This window comes from Psammomys obesus, unplaced genomic scaffold (assembly GCF_907164565.1).
Source record: "Psammomys obesus unplaced genomic scaffold, mPsaObe1.curated_primary_1811, whole genome shotgun sequence".
Lineage (NCBI taxonomy): Eukaryota > Metazoa > Chordata > Mammalia > Rodentia > Muridae > Psammomys > Psammomys obesus.
This window is the reverse complement of record NW_026596051.1, coordinates 13,455,747-13,481,001: the sequence shown is the minus strand read 5'-3', so window position 1 is coordinate 13,481,001 and position 25,255 is coordinate 13,455,747. Positions and strand designations below refer to the sequence as shown.

Below are 25,255 nucleotides of genomic sequence, written 5' to 3'. Positions count from 1 at the left end.
GCAGTCTGCATGCCCATTTACTAGTGGGATCTTGTGTGTTCACTCACCAAAGCATCATTTAACACGTGGGCTGAAAGCTATGTCATCTCTTAACCAAGAGTCCATGATTCCATGGTCAGATAGGCTGTGGGCAAAGCCTGGGGCTGAGGCTCTGCGGGAACACTGGGCAGCCAGCTATTCTGAGGAATCAGGACTACTGTGAAGGCACTGTTTCTGGTGTGTGGCTGGGTTGGGGTGTTTTGGAGTATCAGCTCTGAGCTCTAACAAAGTTAGAGCAGTGGTTCTCAACATTCCTAATGAGGTGACCCCAACCATAAAATTATTTTCATTGCTACTTAGTAACTGTAATTTTGCTATGGTTATGAATCATAATGTAAACATGCAGGATATCTGGTATGCGACCACTATGAGCTCCGGGGAGGGGGAGGGGCTATAACCTACAACCTGCAAGTTGAGAATCACTGGGTTAGAGCCTAAGCTGTATCCCAGCGTGTGGATCAAGGTGAAGTGGGACCACAGGGTTTCCCCAGAGAGGAGGAGAGTGTTTTAAGTTTGTGACCCCTGGCAGGAGGGTGGAAAGGCTCAAGTCAAATGCCTCCTGCTATGGCTTCCTACTTCCCTCTCACCTAGTTGTGGACCCTGCTACATGCCACAAGCTCTTCTGTTCCCCTGTGAGGGCCTTCTATGAGGACACTTTCCTATGTCAACATCACCATCTTCTCACAAGGTTGACATTGCCCCTCTACCACCACTTCCACAAACCACCCAACCTCCTGTTAACCAACATCAGGCACAGAAGTGCATGGGGAGACAACCTGCGGGGCTCTTGCACCTTCCTGTGTTTGTTTCTGCTCATGCAATCTGCATTCTTGTGTGCATCTCCAAGTATCCCTCGATGCAGTCCAGTCTGTCCCCTTGCTGCATTCCAGGTGGCTGCTTAGCCCCAAGTGGCAGGTTTGGACTCGGTTCCCACAGCCAAGACCAGGGCAGTGTGTGAGGTAGACTCTAAAGGGGTCAGTTCAGAGAGCTGGGCCTGGCTCATTCCTGACATCTGTTGCCTGCTGACACTTCATGCTGCTCGTCAGGACTTCAGTGAAGGGAAGGACTCCATGAAGCTGGTTCCCTCACTATGCTCCTTCCACCTGGCCATAGGGAGGCTTTTGGCCCAAATGCATTGAGATTTCTGGTGGCCATCTGCCTTGCTGAGTAATCTGAGGCAGTGGCTTGCCACAGGATTATGAAACTCTGATTCTTTGAAGGGTGTTGACTCTCACTGTGCAGATAGGAATCCCTCCCCACTCTACCTATGTGGTACTTAGCCTGCTTCAGCATGCCTTAGCTGGTGCTTGGGTGACTAGAGAAGGGGCAGGATCTGGGTGGGACATGGAAGTTGAGTCCCATTGCAACCATCTCTTCCTCCTATGTTTTCTCTTACATCTACCCCATCAGGCCTGTGTGTGCTGTTATTACACAGGCTGAGACAGGAGGGACCAGGTTGCAGACACACTGGATGCACAAGAAACCTAGAGCAACTCAAGCATTTGGTGCCCTGTGAAGGTAGTCCCAACAGGTACTAGACAGGCCCTTGTCTGCAAGCTGGGGAGCATGGGAGCTGCCACCAACTACCGCAGGGACAACAGCTCTAACCTGTATCTGGCATTTTAGATAGGAAATGGAGATAAAATAGACAAAGTAGTTGAAGGCACTGAGGTGATTCCCAAGAACAGTCATATCTAAAAGGAGCAAGGCCAGAGAGTGGGAGGAACTGCCTAAAATATGACGGGCTTCCAGCTGATCAGTTCTAGAGTGTCTATACCTTATACAGTTGTAAATTCAAAATACTCTTTTTAGTCATATGTGTACAGATTATAAGTAAGAACTAGATAAGAATGCCAGCTGGAAAGTTTGTACAAGACCTCTAATAAAAATGTCAAAGCCTGTTTGACTTAATCACAAAGTGGGATTCTTAACTCCATGCCCAGCAGGCTAGCCACAAAAGACCACTAAAAATACTAAACAAACATTAAGATCTGAGGAGCCAGACAGGCGTGGTGGCACATGCCTGTAATCCCAATACTCAAGAAGGCAGAGGCAGGCGGATCTCTGTGAGTTCAAGGCCAGACCCCCATTACAAAAAAAAAAAAAAAAAAAAAAAGCGAAGAGCCTTCAGGGGATTCTACCACAGTTCCAACTTTAAGTCTCACTAAAGAGTGAGGAAAATCCAGACCAACCCAAATACTCACCAGTAGAAGATAACTAAATAAAAACAATCTTCACTTCAGAAAGCCTATACAATGGGGACCAGCCACAAAAGCCAGGGTGAAACAGTCACTTATTCATACAATTAAAACAAACAAGGAGCAAAAATGACATGGATATCCTGCTTGTCATCTTGGGGCAAAGGCAAGGGGGTTCCTAAGGTTCCCAACTGCTATAAGGTTGTGAAAGAGGGAGGGATAGCAGCAGCAGCAAGATCAGGGCTGAGCCAAGGAGGTAAGCTGTTACCGGCAGGAAGGGCCCATGTATAAGAGGCTACCAAGGCCTGCACACAGTGAAAACATTGCCGCAGCAAACTTTCAATTCTTGGCTGAACTAGGGCCACACATTTCCACTTTATATACAACCTCAAATGCTTGGTTTTTAAAGGACATGTTCCTCTGTACCTGCTACAGGCCTCCAAAAAGATTCGAGTCCCAGGCCCCACAGTGTGGTCACAAGAGAGGGCTCTAGGGTGCAAGGGGGAAGGCAAGACAGTTCATGTGGTACTACAGGGTGAAGGGGAGGGCTACAAATAGTGTATGTGAATCTAAGGGTCCCACTTAGAAAAGTGAGTGCTGCATGCTGGGGGTCCAGTTAGGAGTTCACTAAAAAGCTTGTCCAAAGGATTATCTAATTCTGGAAACTTTTATTAAACAGGTTTCTTACGTCAAATTTTATCTGAAATTATCGAGTGTCTTCCTCTATTTCCCTTCACCTTATTTTTTGAGACAAGGCTTTCTTCTTAAACACAGAGCTTACCTATTTGGTGAGACTGGCTGGCAGCAAGCTCCAGGAATCCCTGTCTCCAGCTCCCCAGGGATCATGGCATGCACCATCTCACCTAGCTTTTTGAGTCTGGGAATCTGAACTTGACCTCACACTTGTACAACATGTTACCAGTTGAACCATCTATCTTCTCAGCCCAGGGGAAACATCTTCAAACTAACTCAAATCTTCTTGAGAAAACAGTCAACCATGTCTTTACAGATCACTAGCAAAAATAAAAAAAATTCTCTTCCCCAATGGGCTTCTACTACTGCCTTTGCAGAAGCTGTTGGAAGACATACCTGAATCCGACCTATTTTATGAGTGGAAACTACTACATGGTCCAGCTAAATTACCTTTCAAACATCCTGCTGGTCCAATCAGGAACAGATATCTGGAATACCAGCTGCAGCCATCTCTGCCCTTTGAGTGGGCATACAGGCAGGACAGTGTCCACTGGCATGGCTGATGTCAGGATGCCTGTGGAAGACCCAGTCCTAGTAGTTTGGACACTACTAGGGGCCTGAGTGAGGGGATCCAGGAAAGGCAGAAGAGCTCACAAGTTATGAACAGGCCAAAAGGCAACCGAGAGCAAGGTGGGAAAAACGCCCACTTTAAGGCACAGTCACACCCACAGGACAGGCAGGCAGAAACGTGTCAGTCCAGAGACAAAGGTCGCTAACTGAAAACAGCTTTCTCAAGACATGCAGCAAGGGGCAAACGTTGCGGCACTAGCCTGGGGTGACTCTTGCCACCATGGAGCAGACTACATCTGTTTAGAGAAGCATGAGCACCCCTTGCCATACATGGAGAACTAGCCAAGGAGATAGGCTGGGCCTGGCTGTGGAGTTCTCAAAGGTGTTGGGAAAACCAGGTACCAGTCTAGCAGGCACCAGTCTGTGCCCTAAGGGGCAAGGGAACATATGGTTTGGGGGAGGGGTGGGGTCTCAAAAAAACAGGTGTCACATGGAGTTAAGAGTGGGGAATGAGGTACAGAGCTGGGGGGGTTCAGCATAAAGGTGTGAGGTTAACTTCTGTCTATGTTGGAGGAGGCTGGTATATATAGAAAGCAAAATGGTGGCAGGCAGGCAGATGGAGTATCCACTTTAGGTCCTGTGCCCCAGGCACTCTGATACAAGGACAAAGGAGACAGGCATTCTTGGTGGTCCTGGCAGGGGTCTGAATGTTTCTTTCCCTGGCTCTATCTACAGTGGGAGGACAGTGAGATGACCACTGTCCAGATGAGGGCACCTTCCCACCCTTAGGCAGGGCTTTGACTGACTGGACCCTTGTCTGATGGACTAAGTAGGCTTGGCAAAGTTAGCTAACTCACCTTCAACTCACCCATGCTCTGCCCAGAGCCAGGCTGAGAAATGATACCCACAGTTAACAAAATCCCTCCCCTGCTCTGTACCCTACAGAACAGGTGGTGACTCAGTGCTGCCGGAACCTTCCAATGGCCAAGGCCTGCAGTCTCTCCAAGGGTCCCCACGTATGACTGTTGTCCTACGGGCTGGAGCTCCATACACAAAGCCGTCAGTTCCCACAACTCCCGAGGAGCTGGCACCACTGGGTCACCAGATGACCCTAAGCCCAGTTCTCTGTCAGCAATGCTTCTGCCATGGATCCATAACCGAGCAGCTCTCTGCCTGCAGGAAAGCCACCTGAGTCCTAGCTCTTAACTGTAAGCCCTGTCTTCTGTGGCTCTTTTCCATCCTGACCTTCTGCAACGACTCTATTAGGAAGTTGGCCCTTCTCCGTAGCAAAGGGTTGGGGAGCCACTGAGGCACCTATGTCCGGGTTGTTAATGGTTCAGATGAATTACAACTACAGACAAGAAAGGGAGAAGCTACCTTTGGGGCAGTGTTATGTTGGATGCTGAGGGTGACTGGAGACAGATGAGGTAGCCACAGGCCATACACTCTTAAGAGAGTTAACTTGCTCCTGTAACTAACACGAAGGGTTGTACTAGGAAGTCCCTGAGGCCTTGTCCAGCTCTTTGCAAAACCTAGTATAAAGAAGCAACAGAAAGGGAGACAAGGCTACCTCCCAGGCTAGGCATCTTTGATCTTAACCAACGGGCAAATGCTAACCTACCAGGCAGAAAAGTCCATGTAGAAATCCAGAGGCTAACCTTGCAGTGACATCCACAGCCTGGGCTGTGGCGTGACTCTGTCCCAATCTCAGACTATCCCCACAGCCACAAGGTGAGCTGGCCCTGTGATAGGCTCTTCTCCCCAACCCCAGGAATAGCGGGGAGCCACCAGCCTGCAGGTGGCAGCCTGTTTTCCTTGGCACAAGGCCTTCTGTACATGCAGTGGGAGTCTTGGGCTCTTGACTGTGGAGAACAGGCAGGAACTCCAACACTGAGAGTTCACCTATGTTGGGCTTTGTCCTCACCTTGAAGACAAAGTTGTCAATTTTGAGACTTAAGAAATAAAAACAAAAACTGGGCAGTAGTGACATACACCTTTAATCCCAGCACTCAGGAGGCAGGGGCAGGCAGATCTCTGTGAGTTCGAGGCCAGCGTGCTGTACAGGGTGAGTTCCAGGACAGCCAGGTCAACAGAGTTTCGAAACCCAGTCTTAAAAAAAGAAAAACAAAACAAACTAAAAAAAAAAAAAAAAAAAAAAGGGTGGTGGTGGCAGCCCACACCTTTAATCCCTCTACTCAGGTGGCAGAGACAGGCTGATCTGTAGATCAGCCTGATCTACAGATCAAGTTCTAGGATGGCTAAGAATACACAGAGAAATCCTGGGTTTGGGGGACAGGGAGAAATGAACCAAAACAACAACAAAACAATAAAGCACTTTAACAGCTCTTAACTGAAGGCTCTGAAAGGGAAGACTATTAATCTTTTTTCTCACCTGAGATACATACTAAACAAGACTGGAAGGAGACCCCCAGGGCTTTCAGACCATATCTGTGCAGTATCTTCTGGTGCCCAGTAAATGCGCCTGGGCAGTAGGTTATTTCGACAACTGACTCTCCAGACCTTCAGGGAGGCAGGGGTAGAGATCAACCTCAGTTGGCCAATAGCCAGTTCTCATTGTGTGGAACACCGAGCTCTGCCCCAGGGTACCAGTGAGCAGGGTCACTAGGTCTCTAACCACACAGGAGAGCTACTCAGGGACTGGCCGGGCTCTGTACTAACTCACAAAAGCAGGCCAAACAGTTCCTGGCTGAGCTGGCTGCCAGCTGGCCCACTAGAGGAGCAGATTTGAGGTGGGGTGAGGGTCTGTTCGCCAAGCACAGTGTTCTGGCCAGTGAGTTCTCTGCACAGCAGCTGACGCCTCCTGGACACATTTCCACACAAAATGCTTTACTGTGAGTACTCCTGTACTCTCAGGGCCAATCACTAGAGATGTCTTTTTTTTTTCTTTTTCTTTTTTTATGGTTATTTCTGGTCCTGAGAATTAGATGGGTAATTCCAATGTTCTTTATTCAGTTAGAAGCTAACTTTCAAGCCCACAGGTCCTGTCTACTGAGAGTGAGTAGGGTCATTGATGGATCCTCTGGAACAGGTGGATTCTGACTCAGATACAGGGTTAGTACTGGTGAGAGCCTGTGTAGTCAGGGCTTGGGAGCCTAATACAGTGAGGGGAGGACTGGGCGCTGGCTAGTTTTAGATCAGTTTGACACAGCTCTAGTCATCTCAGAGAAGAGAATCTCAGCTGGAAAAGTGTGTCTATCAGGTCTGGCTGTAGATGAGCCTGGAAGGTATTTTCTTAACTAGTGATTGATTGGAGGTGGGGGCAGCCCATGTGGGTGGTGCCATCCCTGCACTGGTGGTCCTGGGTTCTGTAAGAAAGCAGGCTGAGCAAGCCATGAGGGAGTGAGCCAGCAAGCAGCACTCCTCCACGGCCTCATTAGCAAATGCCTCAAGGTTCCTGCTTTGAGTTCCTGCCTGACTTCCTTCAATGATGCATTATAATGTATGCCAAATAAACAAACCCCTTCCTCCCCAAGTTACGCTTGGTCATGGTGTTTGATTATAGCAATAACTCTAAGACAAGGGGTCTCTAACAGGATGATTCAGGATTTTGAATGGGCCTTTAGGGTAACAAGGAAATGCCAGAATCTGTCTGAAATAATCCAATTAATAGCTTATAGGCCTTCTAAAGGTAACAACTCAACAGACCAGATGAGAAACAACCCAGAGAATATAGTTTTGGTATTGACTATGTAGAGGGACTCAGGACTTATGGCTAGAAGTCAAGGGTAATGACCACTCACAGAAGTGTCTTAACAGTGAATGTCACAGACAGACTCAGAACTGCTTAAATACAGATTTATTGCAAACCAACACCGAGGAGCCAGAGCAGCTTTGCAGGCTGGACACCCACTCTCTGGGTCTTTGGACAAAGGGGACGCAGTCACCCTGCCTTCCTCAGACCTCAGCTGGTGGGACTTAGAGACCCAACTGTGGCTGTCGTGTCTAAAAAGAGAAAACAGGCAATGTGCCAACTTCAGAGGCTGGGCGAGCCAGGGCAGTGCGTCAGGGCAAAGAACTATCTACTTGACTGGCTGGGATTGAGCCCCACTGTGATGAAGACATGTAGGTACAGTAGCCACCACCACACCAAGCACAACAAACCACAGGGATCAGTCAGAGAGCTCAGGTTCCTGCCACATGGCCCACACCCAAAACTATCCCCCAGGCTGCTTTTTCTGCACAGGCTTGTTTGCTGAAACAAGGCAGGGACAAAGGAAAAAAATGCAACACAAAAAATAAAACCATGCCAAAGGAAGACAAGTTGCCACAGAAACATTGTCCCAAAGAAGATGCAGGGCTCTCCCACTTCGTTATTCCTTCTGGAAGACTACCCACAGGAAGAGGGCTGAGAGGAAGCCAACTAGGACCACAGAGAAGACTGGAGACACAAACACCGCATGAGACTTCCTTCATTAGGTGGGTCAGCTTGCATGGGATAGGGATGTGCAAAGCCTAGGACCTTGATGGAAACTTCAGAAACAAATAGCAAAGTGTCCTGGGGATCCTCTGAACGTGACAGATTCTGCACGCCGAGGGTGGCCTCTTTAGGGAGAATTTATAAACGTGGTGACGAATGTCCAATCACAAGGTCACACTCCAGAGTGGGCATTTGGGGTCCACTGCTCTCCTTTGACCACCACAGTGGTCTATCTAGGCCCACAGATTAACTCCCAATATGGACTTTTAAGAAGTAAATCAGAAATCCCTCAAGTGACTACAATGAAGCAGCTCCTGTCTACACAGTTGATGGAAAGCTTCTTAAAATAAGTAGTCCTACAACTTGCTCTTACAATGGCTCCTCCAAAGCATGTGTAACTGGCACTCAGTGCAGGGATATTTCCAGAGAGCAGGCTGCCTTGGCTTCAAAGGGTCTTAATTCTTGCTGGTTGCATGGTTGGTTACCAGAGTACTGAAATCTGTGGTGTGATGCACACACACCAAGATTGGGAGCCAGGCAAATAGAGATGCCAGGCAGCAACAGGCATAGAGAAGGCCCTGTGTAAGGGTTGGGACACCTGGGTCCCTGTCCCTTGGTCAGGTCTTCACACCCTGACTGGAGGTAATCAGGGGCCACACAGGCTCTGAGCTCCAGGGAGCAGTTTGGTGGTTGACTTAGGGGAATCTTCAATTTCTTGGACTCAACTGTAGTTGTCTTCAAGTTGGTGGATAATATTTTCTTCCTGAGGCATCCTTCAAGGTCAAAGCTGCTTAGGAAGTATGCTTGACGCAATGTACCAATGAACTACCAACATGCTGTGATCTCTTCCTGAAGGTACCCAGGCTTCAGTGCAGCACACCTGAAGAGGAGGTCTTGTGGGTGCAAGGAGTGGTGGCTAGGCTCAGTTCACTTCAACAAGAACCAAAGCAAAGCAGCTGAAGTCAGAGGGCAGACAGGATCCTTGCCACACCCGGGCCAGAACCTCAAACTTTTCCCCAACATCTCAAACAGGCAAACAGACCCCAGTTTCTGCTGTTCTGCCCATAATACTGAGGCAGGCCAAGTGTATTCACAAAGAGATGAGCAAGACATATGCGTGCATACACACATGCGCGCGTGCACACACACACATGTACATGGAGAAAGAGAGAGAGAGAGAGAGAGAGAGAGAGAGAGAGAGAGAGAAAGAGGCCAACAAGTAAGGGGGTCCCATAACAGTCCCAGAAGCAGCTCCACAGCCATGGCCCGTTCGCCCTCATGCAGGTACCTGGCTCCACCCGGTTCAACTTAGCTTTTTCTGAGCCCAGCCACTCCTTATCCCCAACCAGAAGACAAGCAAGCAGAATAGCGTCAAAACAACAGCAAGCAGAAAGAACAGGGGAGGAAGGAAATGCTGCCTGCAGTGGCTGGTTGCTGCGGAGACAGAATGTGTGCTCCCAGTTTGCTGGGACATGTCCCTCCTGCATTTCAAACACCTTCATTTAGTGCTGGCCACAGAGAATGCCAGGCAACAGCTGGCCCTGCACCTTCTCTAGAATAATCTGAAGGTGGAAGGTCAGTGTGGAAGGCCTGCTTCATCATGAAAGAAAAAACAGCTAGGATTGATGAGGAGGAGTGAGTCCCTGGCATGCAGGGAGTAAGGGGGACAAGGTCTCCACCTCCCCAATGGTGAGGGTTTCCTTTTACTTCCGGTCACATTAAAACTGCACAGCCCCTGGGGAGATGTTGAACATGGCTGGGTCGAATCGCTGGCCTCGGAAGGGAGAGCCTTCAGCATCCCACCCCTTCTTCAGCATCTCATGGACTTTCTACAAACAGAAAATAGAGAGATTAAAGGAGATCACAGACCATTGCATGCTTTCTCCTAGAACAGACTGCCTGAGGGCACAGAGACATCCTGCTTCCTCAGGGCTTGAGGGCTTGCCTGCTAGGACCAACTAGCCAGAAGGCTGCAGAAGCTACAGTAGTTTGGGCCCAAGTGACTGCCAATTCCTCTGCAAGATTGTTCTCCCAAGACTGAACCTCCAGCTTTCCAGCTTCAGTCTCCAGTAAAGCAGCGACTGCTCTATAGGGTTTATCTCTGTCCCTTTCCATTATGTCTGCCCAAATTCCACACAACCCAGAGTCTACAATCCCCAGGGAGATGGTTAAGATATGAAGGGGTGGTGCCCCAGCCCCTTAGGCACATGACTAAGGTATGCAAAGATGTTTTAGTACCTCTTCCCCAAGGAAGGAAGTTCTTGTCATTGAGAAATGCATCAGACAATACAGGATGGACCAGGATGAGATGATGCAGAGGAAGAGAGAGAGAGACCTCAAAATGTCCAGCTGTGGACCTGGCAGTGAGAAATGCCCCACTGCCTTTTAGGACACACTAAGAGCTAGTGGGGCTAGCTCCTCCCAGCCTATGGCCATTGCCGAACTGTGTAGCCTTTGAAAGGGAGAGGCAGACTAGAGCTATGTGTCTATGGCTGTGCCTATGCTGAAGGGCTAACCTTTCTCTGAGCATCTGCCTTCCTCAGCTGTTACCACAGGCGCACCCAAGGATGAAGGCCTTTCCTTCTTTCCAACCACAAGAAACCAAAAGGACTAACAAGATGCATGGATCCCCCAATGGAGCACCTGTTGTAGACAGCCCTGTAGAACAGGTGCAGAGGACAGATGATGCTGCCCGTATCACAACTGGAAAATTCTGAATGTCAGCAAAGTTATGGGATTATCAGAACTAGGGATTGTTAAACAAAGTCCAAGCTTTCTACTGCCAGAGATTTTGCTTATTTTTAAACCAAGAGAGGTAGCAACAAGTGTATCAAAGGCCTCCATCTTTGTCCATGAGAAGTGTGAAGCTATGCAGTCTCAAAGCAATGCAAGATGAGAGCAGCCAGGTGACCAGGTAAGGAGGAGGTTAGTGATCCCCCTCAGCAGTCTCAGCCGGCTGCTGGGTGAACAGAACTTGGTGGCCGGGTGGGGACCTACTGTAGCAAGCCCAGAGTGGAAAGGGTAGGCTGCTGGGTTTGTTTTCACAATTGAGGGAGCCTAGGATGCCAAGATAAATGCTTGGCCCTTTCTCCAGGGGAAAAATAGAGATTTGGTGTGCCACCAAATTCACTCATAGGAAACACTGGCACCTGCCTGCGCAATGTCGGTCACTGTTAGGGGCAAGCACCACAGGCTGGAGGAATCCTGGACAGAAACATCAAAACACAGACAGAGCAATGGCACCTGAGTACTTCTACATACCCCCTTTAGATGAACACCGGCTCAAAGAAATCTAACTAGGGAAAAGGAGTATTTCATTTGTTGACTTTGGAAAGAAGTGACCTTATGGCGACATTAAAGAATTCAAAATGACAAAAGAAGTATATTACCATTCAAAATTAAAATGCTTTAAAACACAAAGCACTGGTGGCATTAGAAGCACAATTTAAAATTCTGGCAAATTTAGAAAACTTCAAGTTTACACCATAAATGGGCATCAATACAGAGAGCCCCGTTGGTAACTGTGACTGCCAGTGCGCACAGCAGATGGAGGCTGGCAGAAGAACCTGGCCCCGTTTCCATTCTCTCTCTCTGCTAGTTAGGGGTGGCAATCCTAGAGAAGTGACCTCAACCATCCACAAAACCCCTACATGTGCGTATCGGTTATGTACTAACCTGCTCTATGAGGAAACAAAAGGGCCCAGACCTACATTTCTAGTTCTCTTTCTTTAATAAAACAAAGCACTAAAGATGCTTTATATGGAACCCCAGAGTGCTGTGTGCTAAAGATGTGTCTCCAAGGCATTTCAAGCCTAGAAAGGGAGCTGGGACTTCAGCACTATACCAGGCAGAGAGTGGGACAGCTAATTACCACGGCCCTAACAGCTATGCTCATCCTGATTACTTCAGTCAGCTCTGGGGAGGGAATCACACTGGGTTCCACCCATGCACTACTAGGCTCCTTAAAGGCCTTGCTGGGACAAGCACATTCATCCCTCAGTGGTCCTTGCCAGACCCATGGCAAGTCCACAGCAGGATCAATTTAGACTCAGGACAAAGCTCTTTCCACTAAAGCACAACATCTTCAAGGTTTTCGTTAGGGTCCTTCTTAGCTGGGCTGCTGTTCGGTGTCTTCAGTTTCACAGTGCTGGGTCATGAAGCTGTACATCAGCCATGGACAAGTCTTCTATGCACAGTTGTAAAGACTTTCTGTTTCACATTCAGGTTTCTGCAATGTCTTGTGGACAAAGAGGGCAGTCTTCACAGAAAGCAAAAACAGGACACCTCCAAAGCCTTGCCTTTGGAGTAAGCCAGCTTCCCAGCAGCAGGCCAACACCCAGGATGCTGCATTAAGTGTGTATGTGCACAGTGCATACATAAGAGGTTAACTCTGCTATCTTTTGATGCTTTTGGTAGGCTGCTTCAGACTGGTAGTGAGGATCTTGGAGGCCAGAACGTTCCAAAAGCTGCCTTGGTTACTGGAGACCAGCACATTACCCTATTCCCAGTCCTGGACAGTAGGCTAGGAGGTACCACCAGAACAAGGAGACCTAACACCTACAGAGATGGAAACAAAGCAGCAGCCAGTTCCTGCAGAGGACCTTTGCTGGATAACATCAGATTAAAGAGGCTGGCCTCTTAACTCCGTGAAGACAGCTATGCTCTTATACAGACTCTGTGATACAGACTGTTTTCCATTTGTCCTCGAGGTCGGTGACAATGGGCCATGCCAGAGGGCATCAGCACCAAAAGAAGGAAGGAGGGCTACACAAGTGTGGAAACAATGAGTGCAAAGATCAAGGGCGAGGAAGGAGCTGGGTAGCATAGAACCCGACATATCATGCAGATCCTACACTGTGGCTAACTCCCAGACTAGTGGCACTTGAGGCTGTTTTGACTTGTGTCCTGGAAGGGATGTAATCCTGGGGACCTTGTGAATCACAGGTGCAGACAGCTGTAGAGCCTTCTAGCTTCTCTTCCACCTCACTGTTCAAATCTACAGAAGACTTCACTGAGCTCTAGCAAATGTACGCAAGCAGTTCAAGCCATGGTCATATCTACTTCAATGTTTCTCTACAACAAAGACTCAGTCACTGCATCTGGGGAAAATATGAAGAGCCACTCCTCCTTGGTCTCCCCACTCTGTGGCACAAGTTTCTCAGTGGTACCTGGTAGTTCCTCCTTCCAACCCACCCAAGATGATGGCACCTGCATTTGCTTCTCCAGTCAAAACAGACTCTTTCCTGGCATGTACCTTGCATAGACTTCTCAGTGCATTGTGGACAAAGGCCTGATCCTGAACATAGGAGTGAGCAAATCTATAAGGTTCCACCCTTAAGGCAAAGGGTCACAGATAGACCTTCTGTCCAGTGGACACGGGCCAACATGACAGGATTACACTGTGACCACGCAGGTCTGGCTATCTCTGCTAAGGTGAGAGTGCTAAGTTCCTAGTTTCTGTCTGAGGACCTTCATTATATGTACTTTCCCCCCACAGATGTCCTTTCCCTCACCATACCTAGGGCCAGGACAGAGAAGTAAACCTCAGCCCTCTGCTAGAGCTGCTATGAGGCATAATACAACCTGAGACCTCAGAAACTTGACCTCTTCTTTGTGAAACACAGACCATCTAACTAGGGCTGTTATGAAGAGCCTACAGCCAGTCAACACACCCTGCCCATCATGGTTCATGCTCACGACATATCCTGGTATAGCCTGGGGGAAGAGGTAAGGACACCAGCACTGCCTCTAAAGACTTCTGGACCTCACTCACAGGGAACATGTCTATGAAAACATACTACAGTGGCCAATGCAGCAACAGAGCACATCTAAGAGCCTACTCCAGTGTACAATGCTTCTCTGACGGGAAGGCTGGAACAATCCAACAAACCACGAAGGCTCCTTCCGAGACCATAGGGAACACACAGTAACTTCTCTGGAGCCCTGAGGTCTGGCTTTCTGTAGACAGCCTATACCCGTTGCTGATCCTTCTCCGAACCACACTTGGTCTACATGCACACAAGCTTAGGTGCTGTTCAGTTAGGCTTTTGACAGTGATGAAGACCTGTGGCAACAGCCTTTTCTTCCCTAAGTAGCTACTCTCAGGACTATTACGAGGAAGGAAAAATGTGTTTATGTAAGCAGTCATTCTTTGCCATCAGCAGGCTGTCCCTGGGTACTACACAGGTCTGGTACAGCCTCTTCCTGACCTCATACTCCCCTGTTATAGCCCCAGCACTTCACTTCACTCTCCTATTTGCCACGCATTAACTTTTGAAGTCAGAACCTAAGCTGGCTCTGCAGCCTGGCCCTCCCCTCTTCCACCAAGGGGGCTCTCAGGGCTCCAGGAAAGTTGCCTACGGATAAGGCATATGGAGCCATCAACACTCAACAATTCTGGGCTATGGTATGTTCAGGGCACATCAAGAGACACCTCCTGCTACTACAGTTTGCAGCTCAGGAATGAGATATGGCTGAATAGCGGTGTGTATCTATCCTTGGGTAAGGCATAGGCCTAGGCAGGACATTGCAGAACTGAAGCAAGGGCCAAACCAGGACTAGCCTATCCTCACACACTCTTCCTCTCCAGCATGACCCACTCGCCTGCTGTTGCTACAAGGAGAGCCATGGTGCTCATACCAGCTCATGGCTCTGGGGCTTGCCCTGCAGTTTCTGGTGGTAGTCAAAGGTGAGTCTGTCCAGGACTGCCTGCTCTTCCTCATCCACGGTGGCCATGGAGCGCTCTTTGTTGATCTTGTCAATGTCGATGGGCTCTTCTCCCTCCAGGATCGCACTCCACCAGTACTCGCCAACCTTGCTCAGATTCACCTGGAACAAGCAAGGAAAAATCCTGTATCAAGTATGACAGGAGACAGCCCCAGGCTCAGGGAAAAGAATACTTAGCACTGTGGACAGGGCCTACTAAGAAGAGCAGGCATATTGTGCTTGGGACAGCAAGTATAAGAAGGGAAGATATTCCAGGCTGAGCTTAGAACCTGCACAAAGGAAAGATGGCTGTAGGAGTGGGTATATGAGGTCACACACAGGACCCTCTGAGCCAGAGGTCAGGTTAAGGGCAACTAAGGAGACCTGTATACTACAGATCTTCATCCTCACAATCAGAATACTGTCTACCACGTGTGCCCACACTTCCTAGACAGACACTGTTCTCTAAAATCCTCTGATCCATCATCATAGGACTTTCTTATGCTGCTGCATCTCCACCACAGAGAGTCCTGCTTGATAGGGCCTTGTTCAACCAAGTTACCTCCCTTGGGAATGATCTTTCTTTCTTTCAAGAGCAACACTCAATCTCTTGCTGCCTCTGAGATGAAGGGTCCAGCCTAATACTTGACAGAATCTTCCACAGATTCCTCCCATAACCAGGGCCCAGGTGCCTGTCCCCACTTCCTCCTTTGTACCTGAAGGAATTCTCCAGCCCCAGTCCTTGTTTCAGAGAGATGCCTAAGAGGAAGTGAACTCAAGCTACAGGACAGTCAGATCCACTGTGGTCAAACAAAGCAGCACCCACCCAATACCACGCAGCGTAGCACTAGAGTCTGTAAAACTTATCACATGAGCACAGAAACTCAGTAGCCAAACGGAATTTCAGCAAGAATGGAACAAAGAATATCAGCGGCATCTTTCAAACCTGGTGTTCCAGGACACAGCTGCTTCTGTCACAAGGACACAGTACAGTAAGGTACAAGACATATCTTTCCCAGTCAAAGGGATACACAAAAGAAACTGGAGGCATATCCTTCATGGTCACTGTCTGGACTCACAAGGAAACTTCTATCAGAATGGACCAAGGGTGTAATGCTTGCCCAGCTTGTACGATGAGTCTGTGATGGGAAAAACTCTTCAGTGCTCACAGAAGGGGTCATGGGCTGCAAAGCCTGATCTATAGAATCCTGGGGTCAGCCCCCAAGAATATTATCATCTAAAAGGAGAGGCTGACAGTACAGGACATTAAATGGAGGTTTCCAGAAATGGAAAAAACAACATAAAAACCTGTAATCATGGCATGACATCAGTACCTTAAAACTTCTACTCCTTATGCCCAAAGTACAAGGGAATAAATACGGGGACAAGGGTCCGCAGAGATGACTCACTGGTTAAGAGCACTGGCTACTCTTCCAGAGAACCCACATGGTGGTTCCCAACTGCCCATAACTCCAATCCCATGGTGCCTAACTGCCTCTTCTGGCCTTTCCAAGCATCATGCACGTGTGGTGCACAGGCACAGATGCAGGCAAAATACCCATGCACATAAAATAAATGAAAAAACACCCCCACATTTTTTTAAATAGGAGAGAGCACCTGCCTATGGTGGCAGTTCCACCAGTAAATGTTGCCATTTAGTCCCCAACTTAAACTTAAAACAAAGTTATTCTAGATATTCCAACCACAGGCCCCCAAATGATGTGCAGTTTATGAGGTGGTAACCCTAAATAAGATCGAAAAACCCTAATGCTGAGAATCCTGCCCTGTCTTTACCAAGCCTGAGAGGTAAAGAACCTTCAAGTCAGAAATTAACACTTTCTCTATTCCAGAAGACAGAAAAACAGTAAACTGCTGGAAAGACAACAGCCTTTATCTTTATCAATAATAATTATTGAGATCTACAGTAATAAACTATTACAACTCCCAAGCTCTGTAGTATAAACATTGTCATGCTTGTTTAAGATGGAAGACAAATTCTGTAAGCCAGGGCTGTGTGAGGCGGAGCCTCCTTCAGGTCTAAGCACACCAGGAGCACAGCAGGGGAAGACCTAGCACTGTCTGCAGATCAACTATTGCTGACAGGCCTTTGTAAACCACCCAGACCAGGCTCCACCCCACCACCAGGTCTACACAAATAGTCAACTCACAGCTCCATAGGCACGGTGAGACATGGAAGTCACTAGTGAGACATGGAAGACAGGACAAGTCACTAGCTTGCCCCACAAAGAGACTGGGTTATAGCCATCTGCCAGATGTAAGGGAAAGGCTCACTGCCAAGTCTATCATGGGGGGATGGGCTCATCCCATACCAGCTCTACTTGTTACTAAGCAAATCCAACAAATTCATGACACATTCTATCACTTCATTAGAAATATTTTATCTGTATTTAATTTCATAGAACTTTTAATTCTAACATGCTCAAATTCTTCCAAAAAAAAAAAAAAAAAAAAGTCAAAAGAACTGTAGCACTAAGGATCAACTAAGGGCACTGTGCACACCTGAAGAGTAACGTACCACTGCACTGCATTTCAGGCTCTTTGTGTGTGTGCTGTATGCACATGAGTACAAGTGTGTATGCCTGTGTATACAGGTGGAGAGCAGAGGAGGATGTTGGTATTTCCCCTATTGCTCTCCACACTATGAAGCTGGGCTGGCTGGCCAGAGAGCTCCTGGAATGTGCCTCCATTTCCCATTAATGACACAGCAACCATGCCAACAAACAAACAAACAAACAAAGCCCCACAACATGGGTACTGGAGCTTCAAACTCAGGTCTTTATGCTTGCACAGCAAGTGCTCTTACCCACCGAGCCACCTCCCAAGCCCTTCAGCCCCCCCCCCCACCATTGTACCTCCTTTTTCAGACAGGGTCTTGTATCTAGTCTGGGCTGGTCTTGAACTCATGATCTCATGATTCTCCTATCTCTGAGAACTAGGATTAAAAGTATGCACCATCACAACAACCAGCTTTTAAAATAACTATAATTAAAACAGTAACATTCCACAGTGAGGTGTGCATGTCAAATACCTAACTGGATGTTACTAGTTAGGTAACTAGTTTTGTGCCTGACAGCATAGTTTTAACCATATTGTTAAACAAGCATCACTTACATACACTGATAAAAAAGTCAGCCATCTTGTTTTAAAACAATCTTTTTATTATCATTGTGAAATTCACATAACACCTTCCCCCTGCCCCAAAGTGAACAGTTCACTGACATTTGGCACATCCATAGTGGTATGCAACCAACCACATCTGTACCCTGAAACATTTCCATCACTCCAAAAAGAAGCCTTATACCCAGTAGTTACTCTGCATTTTACCATAATTATTTCTCTTAAATATCTCCCCATACCTCTGACAGCCACTACTGCTTTTGTCACACTGGATTTTACACAAATGAAATCTCACATTGTTCTGAGTCTGGCTCATTTCGCTTAATATAAAGTTTTGAAGCCCATCAATGTTGCGGCACGTGACCTCTTCCCTCTCCAGGCTGAGTAGCACCCACTGGAAGAGCTCGCCATAGTCTATCTACCCATGCTGTTGACAGGCTCCTCTCCATCCTCCGGCTGCTGTGAACAATGCTGCTATCGGTATGTGTTCCTGTTTTCAATTCCTTTGGTAATTACCGAGGAATGGAGTTGCTGGGTCACTTGGTACATCTACTTCATGTTTTAAGAAACCACCAGCTTGATTCCCACTAGAGCTGTACCACTTCTACATGCTCTGCTTCCTCATGGACATTTGGATCTTTTTTTTCTTTTTTAATTACAGCCATTTTCAAGGTGCAGTAGCTTACTTCTTGTTCCTTTGCCTGATTACATGCGAGCATACATGTTCCAGTATCTTCCTCGGTAATAATGTCTCCTGCTAAGGTTCAGGCTGGGCCAGCAGACAGCACCAAAAGTTCTTGGAAAACCCAAGATGTCATTTCCAAAAAATTTATGAATACTCTGAGAATCTTGTTCTACTCTGTTTTTTAAGGGTGAGTGAGCAGTCATTGATTAAGTAAGGGCTACACGGTTGGTATGACAATGCTCCTCCTCCTTCATTACCCAGGGCTCCTTTCCCCTTGAAGTATTTCATGTCCTGTTCTGTCTGGCTCTTTACCCTCACACCCAGGGCCTACTCTTTTCTCTTTAAATAGTTTCATGTCCCAGAAGTCTTAGCTGACAAGTTCCTCTGAACATGAATGACTTCTTCCGAGTGCTACTTTTTAGGAACTCAGGTGAGACACTTGGCACTTAAACAAGCTACTACTTTAATGTGGTTAGAATATACACAGGCCTCTGGGGGTAGAGGAGGGTATTCCCGGATGCTGAAAACAAAACCACAGTTGGGTGAGAACAGAAGAGAAAGGCTCATGGAACAGATTTCAAGGGTTCCTGGGTAAAGACCACACCCGGGCAAAAGTAGTCTCACAGCTTGCTTAAATTAGCTGTTTTTGTTTTAACATTTTGTTACTTTGTGTAACAAGTCAGACTTGTGGAGGTGTAGTTTGCATACAGAAAAACTCACCCTGTTGCAGTTTCATCTCAAGTCCCCACTACAACCCACCCACACCCTGGCCCCTCCCTCCACTTCAGTCTGCATTGCTCATTTTGCCGTCCAGCTTGTCCATGTCCAGGATGTCTTCCCCACTGAAACCCACATCTCGTGGGCTTGTTCACACACTTCCTTTCTGAAGCCTGTGGGCTATGACGCTTGGCCAGATTATTGCATGATGTATCTGTCCACGGCCATGTAGGTGCTCCTAGGGTTTGGCAGTTAGATAGGAAGCTGCTACAAGGAGATCTGGGTGTTTCCACTTCTTGGGAGCCCCGGCAGGTCAGGATGTTAGGACATGGAAAGTGAGCAATGGCTATGCCTACCACCTCGCTCTCATGGAAGCAGGGAGAAGTTCGGGGCATCACAGCTCAAACTGAGCACTACGGCTTTCTTAGCAGCCACTCTCACAGGTACAAAACATCCTACTATAACTTTATTTCCCTAACGGTACCGGGCTTCCTTGTGTGCTTGCTAGGCCACTATTTGCAAATAGCTTCAAATTTACACATTGCTGAAAGTACAGAAAGACACACAGGCATTTAGCAGCTGTGTGCCTGCATTGTCCACTCTGTATGGATGTGTTTGCATAAAACAACAAATAATGTTGTTTCTGAATAACATTTAAGAGTAAAAAACATTGTCTTGGACCTTTACCCTAAGTTACTTCCTAAGACTAAGCAAGGCTTCTGAAGTAGGTTTCAGCTTCCCTGCAAAACAGGACCCTGGTCCTCTCTACTTTGCTAAGGGCCCTGTCTCCTGGGGAACCCAGGTGTGCCCGTGGCCCACCTGCAGATATTTTGCAGGATGTTTGGTCCTGCTCATCCCGGGACTCCCCAAATTGTCATCAACACACAAGTGTTATTCTTCTTAGGACCCTGTCACCTTAGGTCCAATCTCCTGCACAGGCCGAGACACCTGACCTTGCAGCCAGTCTCTCCTTACTGACAGGGCAAGGGCACTGCTAATGTGAGCACCTTCACTACAAGGAAACGGCTTCCTGCCTCCTGGCCTCCTCTCTTCTCAGTGGCTTAGAAAGTCATTCTGAACCATCCTTCATTGGGTCACTCTCCAAGGTTACTGTGACCTCACCATTGCCTGGACATACTCTCATTTCCATGTCCTCTTTTATCTGCCTGGTCCCAGAACACGGTAATTTCCCAGAGGGACCCCAGACTGTCACTGACTGAACAGTGCTCCCAAAATGTCCTCACAGAAACTTCACCCTCAGTGTGAATAAACTTACCTCAGCATCCCCCGATCTGTGCCGATGACTCACCAGCATTTATATCCCTTTCCTTCCTTAGTAACGGAACCTCATTTCTATTCAGGGAAGCACTGTGCCCAGTGAGGATGGCTTTACTCCTCGCAGCTGCCCGTGTGATTGAGTTTGGGCCAACGGGAATGTTGTGGGACGTTCCTTCCAGGAAGGCACCTTGGAACAAGGGCAGATAATGGGGTGAGATGACAGCATGGCGGGAGCACCTGCTCAGCTCGACACCCACTGTGGGAAGAGGTGGGCAGCTTGACTCTTGTGGATATGCTGCAAGCCAGCACTATACAAGTAGTCTCCCGATTTTCACTGTCATCAACTGTCTTTTTAATCTTAAGAAATTAAAACAAAACCTAAGACACTGCACAGGTCAGACAGGAAACAGCCACGGATCTCACCCAGAGAGGCAGAATACAGCTACACTCTGTAGAGTGGGGTCAAAAAAACGATACAATGCTATATACCATTTCTTTCTGCCACTGAGGAGGAGGGGCTGAGGCCCCATCCACTGTTCAGCACAGAGCTGCTTTTATTCGGAACAAGTAGTCTTAGGTCACTGCCTTCTCTGTGATCTCCAAGCCTCAGCTCTTCTCTATTGGCACCCAGGAAAAGGAATGTTAAGAATCATGACAAAAACTGGAAACAGGACTCAGTCTGGAAATGGCATTGCACAAAAGGTATAAGGGCTCACATTCCAATTCATATACATCCCAGGTTTGGGGCACTTGCCAAAATGCTAAAACTAGTTAGGAAGACATAAGGTGCCAGTGCTGACACAGCGCTGGCAGCACTCTAGAAATGCTGAGCCCTTTAGGGAAGAGCCACAGCAGCAATCATCCTGGAGTTCCACTTTTTGAGAAATAGTAACTTCGGGAAATCATCTCAATACAGGCAGGGAGGTGCAGCTTGCATAAAAATACTCACAGGACTAAAAAAATATATCATAAATAAACACAGTACAGTAAATTTTAAAGCCTGCATTCCAACATCTATTTCTTCAGAAGATACTCTAGTGCGATCTAAGCAATGTTAAGTAGTCTGTGTGTAAGATGTCAGCACATCAAGATGTGTATGTGGAATGGCATTCACCGTTCAGGCAGCTCCAACTACCTTTCCAACACAGTCACGGCTGAGAGTCCCCGCAGCAGAGCAAGCTGCCTGCCTACAGCTACCCACGCAATGCAGAGGGCAGCCAGCTTGCCAGCTCTCCACAGGGAGGAAGAAACGAGGACAATGCACAAGCTCAGCGCCTGGCTTCTGGAACCAAATGAAGAGTCAGGAAAAGTAGCTGGTGCTGTTGCCACGCTGATTTTACATCTCCGTAACCAGGCAAGGAGCTTGCCTGAGTCAAGAAGTCTCATTTAACATTCTCAAGTGTGGGAGGGAGGGAGGCAAGAACTGTCACACGGTTTTAGCTGCCACCCCTGCCTGCCCTGACTGTCTGGTGTGGGATCCACCGCAAAAGGGAGGAAAAGCGGGACACGTGAAGGTGCTGAGACGCAAGTAGCATGTCTGCATTCCCCTGCTTGGACGTGAAAAGGTCAGAACCTCTTACTGCAGAGTCTGAGGTACCAACAAGAGCTCCGAAGGCTACTCCTCTTCACAGATGCTGCAAGGACCCTGTGATAGTATCCCAGGACTGCTATGATAAAATCAGACTGGGCCAGAGGAGAGAGAGGGTGCATAAAACATCACCCATCCATTTCTTGTACTTCTGGAGACCATATGTCCAAAGTCAAGGAGTTGGCATGGCTGTACTCCCCTGCAGGCTTCAAGGAAGGATCCTTTTGGCCTCTTTTAGCTTCTGGAAGCTGCTGGCATCCCTTGGTTTTATGCCCACATCATTCTAGTCTTTACCTGGTCTTCATGAGGACTTCTCTGTGTCTATGTCTCTTCTTCCGTCTCTTTTAAAGATGTCTTTCATTGAATTCAGGGGTCACCCAGAAAAATCCAGAATGATCTTGTCCTGAAATTCTTAATTACATTTGCAAAGTCCTTTTCTCCAAAAAAAAGGGCCATATCCACAGGCCAACTTCTTGGCCTAACAAGGAGCAATAAGTAGGCATGTGATGATTAGGAGCCAGGTATTCATCTTAAAAATCATACAAAAGTCAAGCATGGCTACAATGATGACTCACAGGCAGGACCCCCAATAGCTAGGTAAGCTTTTCTTAATCCATATGCAGATCACATACACAGCCAATGCAATGTGGTGAGTGAGACAAAAACAGACCCTTCATGAATAAAAACAACCTGCTCCATAATTTATAGGATTGTCTCATATGTAATCAGAAGTAAAAATTGGCCCCCAACAGGTCACCAATAAATAAAGTAAAAACACACCATTTAGCATCTGTAAATAGACACATTCCATAATACACAGCACTTTCTTGGGTGGTAGGAGACCAGCCCAGACTCTCTAATCAAGAAGGGACCCTAAGTACAGGTAAGGGCCCAAGCAGATGAGAGAGCCAGGAGAAGTGGTTATAATACCTATGGCTTTTCTTTGTCAGATCCCTTATGGTCCACAAGTGATGCTCCCTGAAAAACAGTGTTCCCATCTAATAACAGTGCCAGCAACTCTGAGGGACTACAGGAACTGAAGTGTAGTACCTCGGTCCAAGGGGCTTTCTTTGGCTCTACTAGAGATGGCATAGCACCCACAGATGCCATGTTTATGGTGACATCCAAATGCAGCTAGTTGTGTTTCTTTTCATAAACTCTGCAGACAGTAGGTACCTGGCAAGATCAATCTAAAACACCATCAGCAACTGGTATACAAGTAAGCCCAGACCATAGTAGAACAATGGATGAAGAGTCCTCAAGGAGTATACAGGAAAGGAATGTGTACATGGATTCTGAGGATGAGGACCTCAAATATGATTATCCTCTACAGGAACAGCTGGCTGTCTAGCTGTCTCTAGCCAGCCTGAAGTGGATAAAGGCACAGTACATGAATCTCCCCAGCCTGGGGTGTATCACCCACATATACCTGACACAAGAGCTTCTCAAAACCACTATGATCATCTCCCTTCCCTCTTTACCTCATCTTTTCTCCTTGGCTGGAAAGGGCCACTTTTCCCAACCCCCTTTAAAGGGGCTAACCCTTCTCAAGAAAGAAAACTCTAGCAAGTAGGCTCTCAGAGGCAGTCCCACACTTGGGCAAATATAAGCCCTATCTCAAAGCCTCAAGGTCCTGACTTCTCCAACTCTGCAAAGCATCAAACAATGTCAGGTAGTTTACAAAGCACCTGACCCAGAACATGTTTTCAATATATGTTGGCAATTAATGTAAGATGATAGTTTCTTATCTATCAGGCACATCCTACTCCACTTTTTAAAATTTTATAAATTTCTATTGTTTCTCCTCTCTGCACACGTGTGTACATGTGCGTGTGTGTATATGTATGTACATTCATCATTTACACATACAGAGAAAGATCAGAGGGCAACTTGTGAGAGTCAGCTTTCTCCCTTCACCATGTGAGTGCTAAAAATCAAGTTCAAGTCATAAAGCTTGGTGGCAAGCACCCTTACCTACTGAGCCATCTTGCTGACCCAGTTTTTTTGTTTGTATACTCTTTTTTTTTTTTTTGAGATTTTTTTTTGCTATATAGCCCAGGGTGGCCTAAAACTCATGGCAACACTTCTGCTAGTCTCTCAAGTATAAAGATTATAGGTAGGAGTCACTATGTCTGACTCCATCCTATTCCATTTGTATGGACAGCGACCTCCCTCCCCACAAAGTAACATGGCTTTGAAATAGTTATGGAGTCAGAGTTGAACTTAGCAACACTAAAGCTCTTAAGGGGTAATTTGCTAACAGTCACATTTTTATAGACACAAAGTAAAAGGAATTAGTAGTACACAGATTCTAATCCCAGTGAATTCTGAATATAGATGGGGTCTGTGGACCCGAAGACCATTCCAATGAGGAATGCTGCTGTCTTTTGAGTGACACAGACCACTTGGGAAGGGAGCTGTGCAGAGAGCTGGGATCCTAACTCATCCCATACTCTGTAGAGAGTTCAACTAGCCAGGAGAGAAGAGAGGGCTCTTATAGAACTTCCAGTCCTAGAAGGCAGCAGCCCAAGAATCAGAGAACCACAGCATGGTGGCCAAAGCAGCCATAGGCTGTGCTTACCAAGAACAAAGCTACCAGTCTAGTACTGCCACTGTGTTACTCATGTTCCAGAGCCGCCTGACCATGCAAAGCTCAACAGAGGCTGGGAGGGCTCCTGGAATTTCTTTCTTTTTTTTTTTTTTTTTAATTTTATTTTTCTTTTTAGTTACATTTTGTTAACTCTGTGTCCCAGCTATATCCCGCTCCCTCATTCCCTCCCCAACCCCGCACTCCCTCCCTGGTCTCCTCCCTGCCCCTTTCCAAGTCCACTGATAGGGGAGGACCTCCTCCCCTTTCATTTGACCCTGTTTTATCAGGTATCTTCAGGGCTGGCTGCAAAGTCCTCCTCTGTGGCCTAACAGACTGCTCCTCCCCTGGGGGGCGGGGGGGTGTCAAACAGCCTGCCCTTGAGATCCTGTTAGAAATAGTCCGTGTTCCCCTTACTTTGGAAAACTACTTGGTTACTGAGCTACCCTGGAATTTCAAGTAGTACACAAGGGAGGCTTTAGAGTCAAGGGCGAGGGAGCAAGGATTGAGTTGCCAGATTCAAGAAGGCTGCATTCAGGTTCTCCAAAGAAATAGAACAAGTGAGAGGTGATTATATATATATATATATATATATATATATATATATATATATATATAT

At 47.3% G+C, this 25,255-nt stretch overlaps 1 protein-coding gene across 2 annotated transcripts in view; it reads right to left on the bottom strand.

Moving 5' to 3' along the window:
* Positions 1 to 7,302: 7,302 nt before the first annotated feature.
* Positions 7,303 to 25,255, bottom strand: part of Nudcd3 (NudC domain containing 3) — a 79,235-nt gene continuing 61,282 nt past the window's right edge. The window contains exons 5-6 of one of the 2 annotated variants that reach the window (XM_055623885.1): positions 14,578 to 14,766; positions 7,303 to 9,767 (exon numbers count right to left, since the gene is read on the bottom strand). In XM_055623885.1, coding sequence (XP_055479860.1) covers positions 9,657 to 9,767; positions 14,578 to 14,766 — 300 coding nt within the window. In that variant the 3' untranslated portion in view covers positions 7,303 to 9,656. Of the gene's footprint in view, positions 9,768 to 14,577; positions 14,767 to 20,117; positions 20,649 to 25,255 lie in introns of those variants that run through there. The other variant, XM_055623886.1, reaches the window with a different exon arrangement.